This window comes from Artemia franciscana, chromosome 18 (assembly GCF_032884065.1).
Source record: "Artemia franciscana chromosome 18, ASM3288406v1, whole genome shotgun sequence".
NCBI classification, from domain to species: domain Eukaryota; kingdom Metazoa; phylum Arthropoda; class Branchiopoda; order Anostraca; family Artemiidae; genus Artemia; species Artemia franciscana.
The window spans coordinates 14184297-14201524 of NC_088880.1; the positions used below are offsets into that span (position 1 = coordinate 14184297).

A 17228-nucleotide genomic window follows, 5' to 3' on the forward strand; every position below is an offset into this window, starting at 1 on the left:
ATTTAGCAAACGATCAGAAATTAAATAAAAAAAGAAAAAAACATTTTTTCAACTGAAAGTTAGAAGCAACATTATGACTTAAAATAAACAGATATTATAACGTATACGAAGGGTGTTTCCCCCTCCTCAACACCTCGCTCTTTACGCTCAAGTTTGAATTTTATCCCAGTTCTTTAAAAATGGCTCCTAAAACACAAGGGTCGTTTAATTTGAACAATAATTTTTGAAAGTACTGAAAAACTTCAGCGTGAAGAGCGAGGTGCTGAGGATAGGAAAATACCCCTCATATACGTAATAATTTCTGTTCGTTTTAAGTTTGAATGTTGCTCCTTAATTTCAGTGGAAAAATTTTTGTTTTTAAATTTAATTGTCCGACAAGGACAATCTTTGGCAATCTGTCATCCTTCATCCGCAGAACGTGTCCCAGCTATCTCATCTTTTTTCTCATTACAGCCCTTGAAAGCGGGGTTGAATCACATTTTTCGTACAACTTACTATATGCCTTGTATTTCATCTCCAATCACTCCATTCCCTTTCCAATTAAATGAGTAAGCAGTTTTCAGAAAAAAAAAAATCGATTCTCACAAAAGTTTCATTGTTATTTTGGCTAGCTTGTATTTGTTTTTGCAAAGAACTTCATTATTCCCGAGTCCACTTTAGCAACACCACTAGGAAGCCAGTAGCGAAAACATTCAAATTTTTTCCTTTGAAATGAAGACCAAAGGGAGGCTTATCTCTCTGAATAACAAAATTCCATTTCATCAGACCCTTTACATTCAAAAATAAAAAGGAAAGCAAGCAAGACAGTAATTTCTTAGGAGAAAAAGCTTCATTTTCATGTATGAAAAGATTAGGTGCATTACATATCTTACAATAGTAGCAGGAAAGTCTAATGAAAGGAGAAAAAAAAATTATATGAGAAAAGGCACCTTAGAGAAACGAAAACAAGACATATGATGTTGAAAAATATCTCACGATTCTGCTAATTCTTTAGCATTTTCCTGCAAACACTATGAAAAGAGAGTAAAAAATTGTTCTAAAGGAGTTAAAAATAACATTAAGTAAAGTATTAGGTAACATTTCTAAGAGCAAGCTAGTCTTGAAACAAGATATCGAAATACAGGGATAACAAGAATACTAAGGATAAAAACAAGGATAACAACATTAACAATATTCAAAAGAAATTTTGACTTCCTTATTATTCTTTTTGCCATAAAGATATGCTTCTGCCACAGTTTTAATACCTGAATAGATACCAGATAACAATTGCAATATACGAACAGATAAACCGCCCTTAGGCATCCAACAAGAAATAGTGGCAATCAATGGTCATAAAAAAGCAGACTAAGATAACTATTTTGGCCTGCTTTGAACATCTTACCTTTCCTGCTTTCCTGGTGGCAAGGCGGAAACACACAAAGAGCTTACCAACACACTTTCTGTCGGTGGTCTAATGGATCGTTCAGGGTCGTTCAAATTGTATAGACAGATAAAGGGTAGTTGGGGGAGGAGGTATTTTGGAAGGCTGGGTTAAGTAGAGAGGAAAGTAAAACAGTTCAAAATAGAGATGAAACCTTTTTATTGACAGTGAACAGATACAAAACAGTGAACAGAACACTGTATATGTGTTCGAAATATCCAGTTAAATTTCATATCTGCTCTCTGTCAATAAAAAGGTTTCATCCCTATTTTGAACTGTTTTACTTTCGTCATGGAAAGGCAGTGTGTTCTTCGAAGTTATCTAAGTAGAGAGGATTTGAAGGCTTATTTGGATTGGAGGGGAAATGGATTTTTGATTGGGGAGAAAAGAAAGTATCAAGGGAGAACAGGGGAGAAGGTAGAATCTTTTGCTTGTCCTATGTGTGGATCTCAGGATGAAAGTTTAAAACATTTTTTGTGCGAATGTGTCGAATTGAATGATTGGAGGCGAGAGATGTATGGTAAAGAAAAATTCAATGAGATATGGATGGTAGATAGAATGAAAGAGACAAATTTCCTGAGTATTAAAAGGATAGCAAGATTTGTAAGGATTGCAGCGGCACATCGGGAGCGTTTTCTTTAAATAGTATTAATTTAATTTAGTTAATTCGTTGTTTGTTTTTTGTTATGTAATTTTCCTATGGCCCACGGGCTTTTTCTGGAATAAATTATTATTATTATTATTATAGATTAATGCTTCTATGGTTTTAACAAAAAGTTTCCTTGTTCTCGACTGCACTTTAATAACACGCCTAGGAAGCCAATAAAGAATATAGTGAAGTTTTTGCTTCTGAAATGGAGGGTAAAAAGATGCTTCGTTCTTTGAATAAAAAACCCAATTCCATTTCCTTTGACCTCCACATATACAAATAAAAAAGAAAGTTAGTAGGACCGTTATTTCTTACAAAATACAGTTCATTTTCCTGTATGAAAAGATTAGATGCATTATACATCTCGCAACAGCAACAGGAAGGTCAAATAAAAGAATAAAAAATAAATGAGAAAAGGCACCGTAGAGACAGGAAGACATTTATACTGAAAATATTTCATATTTCTGCTAATTCTTCAGCTCTTTCTTGTAAACGCCAATAATAAAGAATGGATTTCTGCTTTTGTACTCTTTTAAACAGGACTAGAGGAGTAATATATATCCTAAAACAAAATATCAGGTAATATTTTCAAGAGCAAAAGGGTCTGGTACCAACATAGTGGTTAAATGCAATAACAATACTTGGACTAAATTAAGTAATAATGGAAAGCCTTCACATTTTATTCTCATTTATCGCACATACAAGTATTTTATGAAGAACTTTCTTATTCATCCCTGCCGTCTTTCCTAGCCATGGAGCCTTGCGCATTAATATACATTGAAGTTAATAGATGGGGGTAATGGGAGGTAATGGGGGTAACCGGTCATTTATCCACTTTGACAACATCTACTAAACAGCAGTTAGTAAAAAAAAAACGCAATGTTTTTTTCTTTTGGAAGAAAGAAAGAAACCTTGTTCACGGAATAACAAAGAAAATTGAATATCATCAGGCTCTTCACATTTACTAATAAAAAAGAAAATTAGAAAGATACTAATTCCAGTTAAGAATAAAGGATCTCTTTCAAGTAGGTACGAGAAGACTAGGGATATCATATATCTATCAACAGTTGCACGAGGATATAAGGCGCCATAGAAGAAAGGAAAAAAGATGTGGGCTTAAAATGTACCAAATTTCTGCTTATTCTTTGTCTTTTCTTTTATCCACAAGGCTTTAGTGCTTTTTTGCCAATGAACGAAAATATAGAATTATAGTTAAAATTTCTAGGCAAAATTTGAATTTTCGAATTTTTGTGGGATAATTTATGATAATATTTTTACTAAGCTATTCAGTGTGGATGGAGAGGGAGGTTTCCAATTATATAGATTGAAAATATGTATAGTTTTTGGTCTTCTATTAGGTTGAAACTATCCCGGTCCCCATCATGTGAGCACCCTTGAACAGAGACGTACCTATACAGAACCCTTGAGCTCCCAATTACAATGAACAAAGTAATCAGAAATCAGTTAACATTGTATGTTACCGTAAATGTCCGAAATCTGGTTAATATCGAAATTCACCGATGAATGTCCTAAATTCCTTTTTCTCTGCTTGGATTCAGTTAGCTTTGCGAGTCAGCTTTTTCCGTTTTACGCAAGCTATGACGAAAAAAGTTAAAGTTATGTTTAATGATAGTTTAGGTTTGATTAAGTTAGGTTAAATTTGGATAAATATCAGAAATGGGTTGAAAACCTAACTTAGCCCAAACTAACCTAAAAAAAAAATCGAATCTAACCAGTCATCATCAAACAGATGACACTGAAATACTCCCCCCCAATTTCCTTTATCTTGAGATCCGGCAAGGATTTCCGTGGGAGGAGAACTTTCTGGGGGGAGGAATTTGCATGAATATATGTATATATATATATATATATATATATATATATGTATATATATATATATATATATATATATATATATATATATATATATATATATATATATATATATATATATATATATATATATATATATATATATATACCAAGCTATCAATATGTTACTGTACACAATGAGACATATTTGTCAATCTGAAATTTATTGCATCCTCATTGATTTACTTTCTTTTTGCTACGATGAATAACAAAGCTTATGAAAATTAAAATATAAAAGAGGAATTTATAAAAAAAAAATACTGACCTTAAACAGGGTTACTATACCATGATTTCCACCAACAAGTGCAACTGGTTCTGACTTATGGAATTCCAAGGAAATAATCTTCGACCCTTCTGAACGAGTTTCTTTGTTGATATCAGTCATTCTAGTATATCCTAAAACTCCCTTTGGTAGAGCTATAGTCTTGTCTGATAAATAATCACCTACAGACTAAAAAAGAAGAAGAAAAACAATTAATGCAACATTACTTTTTTTCTTTAAAAATAAAAAGGAAGGAATACAACAATACATCAAACATTAAAAAAGATGGAAGAAGAACTAGAAAAAACAACCTCTTCCCAGATGCTTTCCAGAAAAATAACAAATAAAACTCAGTAGTGCTTTTCATTATTATTAATACAATCATAAGAAGAAATAGAATAAATGTAGATCAAATAACTCCTTGGACCACACTGCCTTTCCATCTAAAAAAAAATATATATAGAATTATATGAGTAACGGGTAAAACTTTTAATCACAGTGAGCAAAATAAACTAACACATTGAACATTTCGGCCTCATGTTTGGAATCGTTTACCAATAGAAATAAAAAAAGAAGAAAGCAAGAAGAAGAAGAAAACATGACACGATGGGACACTGCATATCGTGAGCCGGGTATCAAAAGGAAGTATATACGTAATTGTAAATTTTCATAAGAGCAAAAAAAACCTTGCAGCCGTCCGTCCGATATTTTATAACAAAAAGGTATCGATATGTAAAATAAATACATATCAAAGAGAAAAAATAATGAAGAAACACATCTAAGAGACTTATACTTGTCCTAAAAGGGTCTGGAATGCTCCTTATAATGATAGGAAAATGTACACAATTCCAGTCAAAGTGACGCAAGAACAATACGTAGTAATGACAGAATAAATAATGTCTTTTAGTGTGAAATCCTTACATATTGAAATGAAATCTTTTATTTAGACGCGCATTCTTCAACCCAAGACCTTCCGGAGCGTTGGTCCATGTCCCCTACCTTATACATCTCCAAGAGCAGGAAAAATTAAGTCTAAGTCTAAATAATGCAACACGCATTTAATGTATAATTACATTTTCCCTCGATTCCTAGAAAATTTGAATTCTTGATATTAGCTATATTTTTCAGATAATAACGGTCAGAAACACCCCACCAATACCGTCTCCAGCATTATCGTGAACTTTAATGTTTTAAAAGACATGACGGTAGATGTCAACTCTAAGAGTTGAAAAAAATTATTTAAATGTAGGCAAAAAACGGAAAGAGATTTCCAAAATTTTTATATCCATCCTCAAAATCAAAAGGCGAATCCAACTTAAAAAAAAGTGAGGCTTTAAAAGCTTGCCTAGTGCCAAGGAAATTTAGTACGGCAAGATTGGCGAATCAAGACGAATTCAAATGTTAGAGGGAGCCTTGTATTTCCTCCAAGGAATAATTATAAAGGAAATATCAAGGAAAATATACAAGGGAATAATTATATTCCCTTGTTGTTGTCGGTTTTTGTTTCGTTTATTTATCAATACCGGTCATCATGTATATTTACATAAAAAAACATCCTCAACGTTGTGATCTTAATAGTCTGGGACTAGCTAGAACACATCGTTTGTGCTGCGTCCCAATTGATCCTAGTTTCAATTTTTTGTAAAACTGATGTTTAGTGGAAGTCTAAAGACGCTTTTTGCATAGGTTTTCCTTTTTTTCGAGTTTATCTCTTTCATTCTGCTCCTGAGAGAGGCTCCCAGAGACGGTCTCGAGACATATGATTTATTTTTCTTTTTTTTTATCCCATGCTTTTTATGTTTTATTTTCCAAAACTTAATTATAAAAAGACAGCAATAGTCAAAGAAATTACACATATGCATACAACAAGTTAGGATGTGTAAAATAAAATTTTTATCTTGAAGTTATGCAATCTGGTTTTTTTTTCGACTTTGACTTTGTCAATTTTGACTTATTTTGGTTTAACATGACGAAAAAGATTTTTCTTTTGACACTGATGGAAAATATGCATATTTTATGAGGTACCGGCAATATTAGAAATTTTCAGGGGTGTCTCTCACTTTTTAAAGACATTTTGTAATGCAAAATTGTTTTTTATTCTTAATCCCAAAGTTGATAAAACTTCTACACCCAGATAAAGAGAAAAATAAGATACATTTCCATTAATCACATAAAATCGGAATGAAAAATTCTTTTAATAGAACATCATAATATCCAAGTCAGTACAAGGAAAGTAAACTAAACCTAAAGCACTCGAGCTTTGCTTCGTTTCAACCCAATTTTTTCACCGACTTTTAGTTAGTTTTGAAATACTTTTCACTAGATTCCAAAAAAGAAGCAGAGGAATTTTTTTAAAACTAAAAAAAATATAGTCTTGAACATTAAAAACCTACCCCTTATGATTAATTTTAAGCCTGTCAAAACGACGGAAATGTAACACAAATCCTTTAAAAACCCCCAAAAATCGCCGCTATCTGGTTGATAAGAGAGTAGAAGATTCACCAATAAGTTGAAATTTATCCCAAAACATTTTGTCTTGGCGTCAAGGGGAAAAATTAAAATCCTTCATCCCCTTTTTCCATGTTGAAATACTGACGAGACACTCACATCTTTGCGTTTCATAATTAAGAAATACGACTTATAAACAACGCAGCTATTTTATTTTTCTTTTGTAAAAAATTATGAAGGGTGGTAAAATATTTACAGCATGAGACACACCTAAGAAGACGGAGATTACACTAGCCTGTGTAAACGGCAGTTTAGAACCAATTAAGGTCGCATCAAAATAAGAAGTTGAATGACTGTCATAAAGCAAAACAAAAAACGTACTACACTAATGCGTTATGTCTACGATAGAGCGTTACAAAGGGTCAAGAAAATTTTTCATTCTAACTTTTTTTTCTTCCTAACTTTTTTTTCTAACATTTCTTGCAATTAGACTCCGTGTCTTTTATGCCATTTTCCTTACTTCAAGTGCTGTTTTATTCTTTCTTTTTATAGAGAAAGAAAATCAAACCAAGTCAATGCAAGCTTCCCAATCCTAAACTTGTTTCAGAAGGAAGATGACGAGGGCCCTTCTAGGGCGCATTCATCTGCCAAAGATATCCCATACTGGGTACAAAATTCATATTTCACCTGAACTTTCCCAGCCGGATGCCACCCAGTAGTCAGAATATGTCAATCTGTTGGTCTAGATAGTCTGGATATTTTCTTATCAAGCTTGAATCCTAATAATTTTGTTGTGCCTAAAAATTACGTCGTATGAACTATGTTAAGCAGAAACGTAAAACTTCTCTGGCATCGCCACATTGAATCCACTCCATATTTTCAATTATTTTGAGCAACTGCTCAGCTATTTCTCCGCTGACGTAAATGATTACAATCCAATGGACTATACCTTCTTCTTTCTCGACTGGAGAGGTGCGTCCTAATCTATGATAGCCAAGGTTGACACCCAAGGCTCGTTGTTTAGCCCTATAGCGGAAACTACTACTTTCTGCAAGCTGGTCAAACTGCTTTTGACAGATCATCCTAATTCCACCTTCCCAATTCAGATTCAAACCTTGTACTAGTCACGCCCAAGTGCTGTCCCAAGTCAGCAACGCTATGATTAACATCGGTGCGACATTTGAAATTATCGTGCTTGTGGGCTATGTTGTACGTAAAGCATTAGAATCACTTACTCACGACGTTAGGCTGCTTCATACAGGAAAAAGTAAGCCACTCTTATATGAGAACCCTCTGAGAAATGTGTTCTCATTACTGAGTTAAGTTAACATTTCGGGTGCCGTCCAAGGTCAGCCTTCCCTATTCTTTCATCCTTAATGGCCTAGATCTGTCATTAGTTGGTTATATTGGTAAAATTCTGAACTTGATCCATACTATCTACGCATTTATGATTTCATCTTCTAGCTAAGATATGTGTATGCAAAACTTAGCATTAAATTGAACGCAAAACATTCCAAGTTACATTCCTCAACCGAAAGCAAGAGCCTCAAGAAGATATTTCTCTGAGTAGGATCAGGTCGGTCAGGTCGAATTGGGGTTTTCCCATATTTATGCAATTTTTTCTTCAATTAAACTATGGTGTAAATACCGTCTCTATTCAGGGCATCCAAATTTAGAGGCTCTTACCACATTACTTGTATATTCCTCGATTTCAGGGATGATTACTAACCCAAATTACAGGACAAATAAATATTTCCCGAGAGGTACTTAAATTTATTATCTAAAAAACTTCAACTTCACTTCAAAAATTCATGTATTTTAGAAATTCAGGAAAACAATTAGCCAACGCCAAATTTTACAAAATTTTGTAAATATCGTTTCAATAAATTGCTTCGGACAGTGTATCTGCAATACTAAGAAAGTGGACCCTTATTAAGGGTCCACTAAAACTTATTAAGGGTCCAAATAAAACTTAGAGCATTGGGAAACTGACAAAGTATGTTTATTAAATTGTGTAGAAGAGAGTAAAAGCACCTAGAATAAAAAAATCTTAAAGAATAAAAAAAGTTTAAATCACAGAGCCTAGTTCAAAGAATTTTGATCAAGGCCAGTGCTACCCAAACTCATTCGTTGTGGCAATAAGGGTACTTTACAATTATTATATACGGCCATTGTAGTTAACGAAAAGTTACTTTTAAATTTCGCTGCCCTGAGGAAAATTTTTCGTTCCAAAGCTTGAAAACTATGTATTTTTGGTTTTGCATTTCAAATATAGATACATGGACCATCAAAAAATACCTAACTAATAGAAGACAAATACGTTCGGTGAACATTTAAAGAGAACTTTTCCCAAGAGCTTCTAGAAGACCCCCCCCCCCCCCTGTAAAAAACTTCTAAAATTCCTTCATAATTTTCGAAATTATCTCCTTTGAAGAATACAGATCTTCACTGAAATAAACATCCTCACCATGCTTGTAACTTTTTTCCTTTTTTGGGGGGGAGGGGGGGGGTAATTTCAGCGTAACTAATCTGATGAAGCAACAAAACTAGACTTACTCTTAAGAGAGGATCATCATCTTCTTCACCGACAGGCTTACGATCCAAATCAGCCCAAGCAGGAGTAAAGCTAACATTTGCATGTTGTTTCCTCAAAAAGGTGGAGTATGACTCATTTGAACTACATCTTGCTTTGTCAACAGATGAGTCTACCCTTTTCTCTTGCTTTACCGGCACATCTTTAAGCCTAAAAAGAATAAAAAGGAAACAAATCAAAGACCAAATCGTAAAAAAACAAGCAGCAAAAATCTTATGATGACAAAATATTAAATAATAAAAACAGATAATACAAAAGACAGAAAACAAATTAAACAAAACAGAATCAAGGTAGAATAAAAAAAAAAAACTGAAACATGTCTGGCTTTGAAGATAATTGTTTTCATGGCTGAATCAAGCTCATTAGATTGTGAACTTTTATTGATCCCAATGATACTGAAAAGGGGGCTGTCATCTAGCTCATGTTTGCCTGAATGGTACTAAAATATATCACACCATCTTATAATTCTGCGAAGATCTACACGCTCAAATACCAAAGGACTTTTTCTGACTTCAACTGTAGATGCTCCACTTGCATTGGATAATAGCTTCTCTATGATATTTTGCTTAAACAGTTTTTTCGTCAAGTTGGGACTTCGTTTGGGAATTTGGAAGTTCTGACGTCCGTAAATTAGAGACTTTTTTCGTCAGATTTCGAGACCTTGCTAGAGACCATTTCGGACCCGAAACTTGATTTCAGAAAGCTATGAGGAAGAAACACACTGAATGCAGCCGAAAATCACATTTTTTTTCTTTTCTAGAGTAAAACCCATCGAGCGGAAATTTCGAACCAATGTCTATCATTTTCCACACATAGCACAAAAATTGGAAAAATGATTTGCTCATACCATGAGACTGACCATGTCTCAAAGTGACCAGGTGTCATCAGGTGACATGATGACAACAGAGAGTCATCATGTCATGGAAGGAACGTGCTTTCATAGCTATTGCAATCCTTCTGGGGCCGTTTCTTCGGATTTCTTTTCGTTTTTTTTTTTTTATTATTTGGACAAATACTTTCCGCTTTCGTAAAACAGATGCAAAAATAATATTACAATAAAAGCAGAAACTACAGAACACAGCCTACTTCTTTTCATTTTGCGCTGCCTTCACTTGGAACACAGATGTGAAAAGCAGCTGCTCCTTTAACCCCATCTGCTTTTGAGCACTTTCAAGATTAGCTGCTTTCTGTTTTTGCTCAGTGGGCATCGACAGGGGCCAATCTATTATGGACTGAGCCAGCTATACCTCGATCATTTCCTTTATTACGATGCCATTCTTCAGTCGGTTCTTCAACAACTCCTCGACAGCCATACCTTGGAATCAAAAGCTTCTTTTTTCTTTCTTTTCGAGATCTTTCTGGAGTTTATCGTCAATCTTTTCAAACAGATTTCCGCTAGCCCCTGCTCCTTCAGCCGCTCTTCTGTCTCGAAATACTGCCGTTCTTCTCTTTTTTTTTTTTATTTATTTAAATGTTCTTTGTCACTCTAGGTACAAATCGTAACTCATTCTAATGAACTTAGCCATTTTTACCAGATCTTTAGCAACAGGAAAATCTTGGGCACACCCTGCTGATATGCTTAATCCATCTTAACACTTTTACATTCAAACTTCGCTCATTCACAAAAGCATTTTTTACGACTGCAGACAATTTTGGCTACTTTCCTCCTTTTATGATTTTGTTGTCATCTTGTTAAATCCTTTCTGACTTTGGTGAAAGTCTGGATAACTTGAATAGCTTGAATTCCTCTACTAGAAAGTGCTTTTGTGTTGAAATGGATGAATTCCTGGCAGCATATAATGCACACTGAGTAGAAACTGATTTAAAAACCTTATTGGAGTTCAGGATAGTAGAAGTTTTTGACTGCACAAAGCATCTCCTTAGATTCTCTTCCAGAACATATATTGCCGACGAAAAGTATTGCTTTCAATTACACAGCATAAATGATCGTTTCGTTAACTAGCCTATTAACAGGAGACAAGTCAACAACCTATTTACTCACAAATGTTTGCAGCGCGAGCAAAAGATTATTTCACCTTCGAATGACAGAAGGTTTAGTTCACGCCTCAGATTTTTGGTCACTTCAGATTTTAACGCTCCCTCAACCAAAGTTAAAACTAAAACGTCTAACTCTGCAAGGATTTTGTACATTAGTGGCTCTCCCTGTTGAATTTTGACAATAGAAAACGAGTGAAAAGGTTGAGGCTGTCAACAAAAATGACACCCTGCTTTTATGGTGGGTTGCTTGATCGGTCGGATGGTCTCTTTTTATGCGTTTGATTTCACAGGACTAAGGTTTTTCTTTTGTGTATAGACGGGAAATACACGAAAACAGCTGGGCGCTGTTTCGCCACTTTTGCAGCAACACAACCATCTGGCTTTTTTTCCACAAAGCTTGCCCTGGTGACGTTAATTTTATTCTAGATCTTCCGATAGTCTTCTAGCTTTTAAAGTCTTTAAAAAATCATTACACTTTGATAATTAGATCGCCGCAAGTCTCGCTGGTGTCCTGCAAACTATTCTGAAAAGCATTCTGAACCAATATGAATCTTGCAGGTACCAGTATCAAGGAAACAATGCCATTTTTAAATTTACGTTTTTCCCTATCGATCGGTCTAAAAAGTTGTTTGTTAACATTCGGGCCATCACAACTTGGCGCAAGCGGTTCATAGGTTAAAAACCCGCTCTCATCGACTGTTCTGACTATTCCTGACTCTAGCTCAACCAATAAAGACCATTTCCAGATGACTTAATACAACCCGTTTCGTCTTTTCAGACCCAAATCATATTGTCATTTGAAGCTGTTTCCTACTTTCTGCATTTGCAGTTTCGTCAATCTCGACCACATCTTAACTACTGCCAAGTTCGTCACGGTTAATCTTCCAAAACTAGGGTTTGAGAGCTTCGATTAACAAATATACAAATTTGCTTCACACATAGGAAAAAATTTTGACCACTGTGTAATTGAACATTTTTCTAAAGATGACTGCTATTCGGTCAGCAAAGTTCACCAAATAGTTAGATTCGATCATTTTTAGTGTCATTGTGATTTCTGATACTGTTCTTTCGTCCCAGACTACATAAGCGCCCATACGCTTAGACAATTTTGCCGGTTCACTACTCTCCATGGCGTATATGAAAGACGTACATTTTCTACTTTGTCTTTAGTTTTAAGTCTACATTCTTCTTGCGATCAGAAATTCAGGTATGCTGCAGCGAGGCGTGGGATCCCTTACTGCAGACAACTCATGAGCTGTGGATAATACACTAAAAACCAGGTCTCAGACAAGGTCTCCAGGGACGGCTTTTCAACACTCTTTCATTTGGTGTCCATGTCCCCATTCTTATCACAACTGAAATTTTTTTAAACCAAAAAACCCTCTGTTTACAAAAAATATTCGTTATTAGAAAAATATGGATTATTTTCACATATATTCAAAATCATGCTTGCAGCGATAGCTGCAACCTAGAAAAAGCGGCCTTCGGCCCATAGTAACCGAACATTTAAAAATAATTTAAATCATTTGTTCCAAAATTCCAAGTTGACACCTGTACAGCTTTTATTCGGACAGGAATTCTCGTCTGGTTGACAAGATTTCCAATATCCCCCCTGCCTGGAATTCCTATCAAAGTCGAAGTTGAAAAATTTCAAATAGGTTAAAGGATTCCAGTGCCAGTGAAAGTTATTTTCATTCAACGAAAATAGAAGAGGTTAAAGGAAGATAAGAAATAGCTTTAAAAATTGTCTAAGGTTGATTGAAATCATCCAAACATGCTGGATTCGATAAAACTAGTTTAATGCTAACCATTTAATGCATTCTTGATCCTTTTTAATCAATAATATTGAAGTGGTCCTTACAACAATTCGATCTTTTCGTCGAAACGAGAATATTTTTTTTTCTTTTTTTTTGCGCACACGCGCATTTAAACATTTCCTAGTCGAGGGGACAACATTTCCAAGCTGCAACCCCTCTTCCTGTAAAAACTCAATTTATTCAGGAATGGTAATTGTTATTCAGATTGTGCAACAATTGACAGTAAGTAGGGAGCGGCTCGGCGCAATAGTAACCAATGCTTTATAAAAGGAAATTTTGATAACAATAGATATATCAAAAGAATTGGCGTTTTATTCTGATTGCAAATACATACAACTCATTAGGTTTAATTTTACCTTTCAAAAGCTACGAGCCTGAGAAAATTTGCATGATTTTCCAAAAAAGGAGGACCCCCCTCTCCTAAAAAATTTAAGAAATTTAAATGAAGATCAAACCATCAGATTAAGCGTATCAGAGAACCTTGTTGTAGAGGTTCAAAGCTCTAATCTGCAAAAATGCAGAATTTTGAATTTTTTGCCAGAAGATAGATCATGGATGCATGTTTATTTTATTTTTTTTTTTTTTTTCCCAGGGGAACCGTATTGAACCAATGATCTTAGAAGATCCGGAGAGCGCTTATTCAAATGGAAATTCGAAATTCTAGTACCGTTTTTAAGTGACAACAAATATAGGAAGGCAACTAGCTCCCACCCACGTCCTTTTTTTCCAAAAATCATCCGATTAAAACTTTGATATAATCATTTTGTTCAACATAGTTGGAAGGTCCAATAGCCATGACCCTAGGGATGACATGACTCCCACAGCCTCTGGGAAAGGGTTGTAAGTTACGAAATTGGTCCATTGTTTACACGTGGTATATATTATTAGGATGTATAGAGACATTTTTTAGGGTAGAGGAATTTATGCATGGGATTTTTCTTGGGGAGCGAAGTTTCGGGGGTGAATTCTCCAAGGGAAATTTTACATGGTAGGAATTTGCCAGAATTCCCCGTAAGAAATTCTTTTTATTTGTCTAGCTTTCTCTTTAGCGACTCAATTTTTAAAGTGGATATGTTCCGGGGGAATTGTCTGGGAGATATTTTCAACGGGGTTTGATTTGTTTAGGAGATTTTTCCGCGGGAGGAGGTAGTTCCTCAGGATAAATCTCCCATGGGGAGTTTTCCGCAGGAGAAGTTCTCCATAGGGGAATTTTCCGCGGAAGAAACTTTGCTTTGGGAGGGTTTCCGGAAATTTTCCATGGAAGAGGGGATTTCTGGCGTGATTTGAAAAACTATCAAATATTTGATAAAATAATTTATATTTTTTTTAATGAAACAAGGTAAGGAGGATTTTCCAGGCGAAATCATCCGCAGGAAATTTTCCGTAAGGGGTGAATTGTTAGAGGGGGGAGAGGATTCTACAGGGGTAAAACTTTCCAAGGAGGAATCCATTGTGGGGGGGATTTCCACGAAGAGGGAGGCGGATTTATAATTAAAAAAACAAGCTTTTTCAACTGAAAGTAAAGAGTAACATTAAAATTTGAAATGAACAGAAATCAGTCGGTATATGAGAGGGAGAGGGCTGTCCCTTCCTCAAACCTCGCTCTTTATGCTAAAGTCTTGAAGTTCTTTAAAAATACTTCTCATTCAAATCCTACGGGCCCTTGTGTTTGAGCATTATTTCTTAAAGAATTGTGACAAAAAGTCAAACTTTGGCATAAAAAACGAGGATTAAGGAAGGGGAAGCCCCCCTCATATATTTTATAATTACTGTTCGTTTGTAGTTTTAACGTTGATCCTTACTTTTAGTTGAAAACACTTGTTTTTTTATATTTAATTTCGGAAGAGTTTGAAGCTCCTCAAAAATGACATCAGTTCGAAACAAAAAGTATACCATTCAATCGGCAATGGTCGAAAACTCATAAACAAATACTTACAGTCGCCTGTCTCAAAATCCAAAGAAAAGCGTATTTTAGCATAGGCAGCTCTGATGTGTCCCTTTTTTCTTACCAGAACTAACAGACTACTGATGGTTGTAGAAAGTTGATTAAGGGTACATCAAAATTTTTTGTTTTTCTCTACACGTGTCTAGTATTTTGAAAGCGCTAGTGGCGGAATAAAATACCATAAGCCAGGGAACCATTTATGGTGTCTTTAGTGTTTTATACTTTCCTTCAAGGCCAATCTCTCGATTGGCTTTGAAGAAGCCAATCGAGATAGCAATTTATAGCACTTTTCTTGTCTCTTTATTTTCAACAAAAGGGAGCTAAGACAGAAGATGCAAAATTTTTGCCTAATAAAAAGCAACTGAATCATAAGGCCTACTAGCCTATTAACTCCAGAGGTAAAGGGTTCCAAGGTAATGCTGTAACCTATAAAAAAAACTTTTGCCTTGCACAAGCAAAAATAAATTCCAAGAATCCAAATTTAGGACAAAATATAAAAAAAAAACATCGCAATCTTTAGGTTGAAGCAAAAAAAATGAGACCTTGGAGACCTAAAGTCAATTTTTAGGACCAACAGGGGCCTTCAATGAATTTTAGACACGTTGTTGCAGCCCTGGACTAACTAGCAGTGACTATAGAGATGAACAAATTGTTGGGCTGAAAAAATAAAGTAAGATTAGAAATCTACAAACCTACAAATAAGTATGATGACAAATTCAAAATTTTTGCATTGTCTTTCTCCAGGGCATTATGTTTAAATTCTCGAGTTTTTGTCCTTTTTTCTATCATCTGATACTCCTTTAAATACCTGTGGGTCCCCTACAAAATTATGTGTTTATTAATTCCATATAGCACTTTGTTCTTAAATATTAGAATAGTTTTACCAACAAGCCTGATTAGAGTTGTTTCATTTTCAGGGGTTTTTTTTTCAGAAATCTACCAATACATTTGCAGATGGGGCAAACTGTGCAAACTCATAAATGGTATGAAGCAAAGTGGAACATGATGGAATGACAAATATATTGCTAAGTAGGCTATTAGAATATAATTAGTGAATTGATTTGACTATTGGGTCACCCAAGACTTTAAGGGTTTTTATATGGTTAATGAAAAATACTCTGGGGGTTGTGAAGATGTTTACACTTTTTTTTAAACCCAGCACAAGGATTAATTTTATTCATAATTTTGACAGAACTCATAAGTAATTTATTAAAAACAAATTCAAAATAACCACAAATTTTGTCCAAAACTTGAACAATTAAAGAACAGGGGGGGAGGGTCATTAATATATCCCAAAGAGTAAGATTTTGATCAAGAGTTTTAGGCTATTTCGACAGGATCCTTTGGGCCATTCATATGGGAAGAGAAAAAGTCATTCCATGCCATAAATGTGTAGATTTACCATACAGGTATGGTTAGATTTGAAGGTAGGGATAAAATATTTTTCCTGAGAGGTGGGGAGTCAACAGCAGTTGAGTGCACTTTCTGTCATTTTTTTTTTTTTTAATTTTACAGAGGAGATGTATACTTTGGACCAATAATAGCTGGAAGATGAGGGCCTATGTGCAGCCTATTTAAGAAAAATACATCAGCTTTGAAAACATATTACTTAATATCAAGGTCATCCTCATCAATCCAAACTGGCTTTCTCTTCAGTGGTTTCTTCTCTGCTGTTTCAACATATTCTTCTTTTTCAACTATCTCTGGTTCTATATGGTCTTCTTCATTTTGGAAATGGATTGTTCCAAATAGTTGTTGAGTGAGTTTCCTTTCTTCAGATTCAAAATTCTTTGAATTTATTCCTGATAAAATTGGAAGCTTTCTACGATCTGCCATTTTATTCTGTTTCCTGAAATGAAATCGTAACTTAAATTTTTAATTGACAGGAATGTGTTAGGTAAAAAAACATAGAAAATTGAAAGCTCTGTTCGATATCTAGGCATCCTAAAATAGTTACTACAGGTTGGACTCAAAAAACTTGAATGCATTTTCACAGAGGTAAACATGAGGTCGTTTACGGCAGGCCTAACGTAAAAACATAGCAGCTAGCTTTGGCTGAAATTCCTCACTTTATCCTTTCACGCAGACACACTTAAAGATTTACTGGCGTTTGAACAAATAACATGTTAGAGTTAGATAACTAGGTACAATCTAATTTAATCCTATTTTGTAATAAATACGCTTTAGATTATACTGTGTATCGTAAATTGCGTAAATCAAATTG

General features: G+C 34.7%; 1 protein-coding gene across 1 annotated transcript; it reads right to left on the minus strand.

The window, feature by feature from the left end:
* Positions 1-639: 639 nt before the first annotated feature.
* LOC136038384 (U3 small nucleolar RNA-associated protein 18 homolog) lies at positions 640-16873 on the minus strand. Its single transcript, XM_065721454.1, has 4 exons — positions 16614-16873; positions 9208-9394; positions 4207-4392; positions 640-738 (listed from the first exon to the last, which is right to left on the minus strand). Exons 1-4 carry the CDS (start codon positions 16838-16840, stop codon positions 640-642), a joined length of 699 nt encoding a protein of 232 aa, XP_065577526.1. The 5' UTR covers positions 16841-16873.
* Positions 16874-17228: the final 355 nt, after the last annotated feature.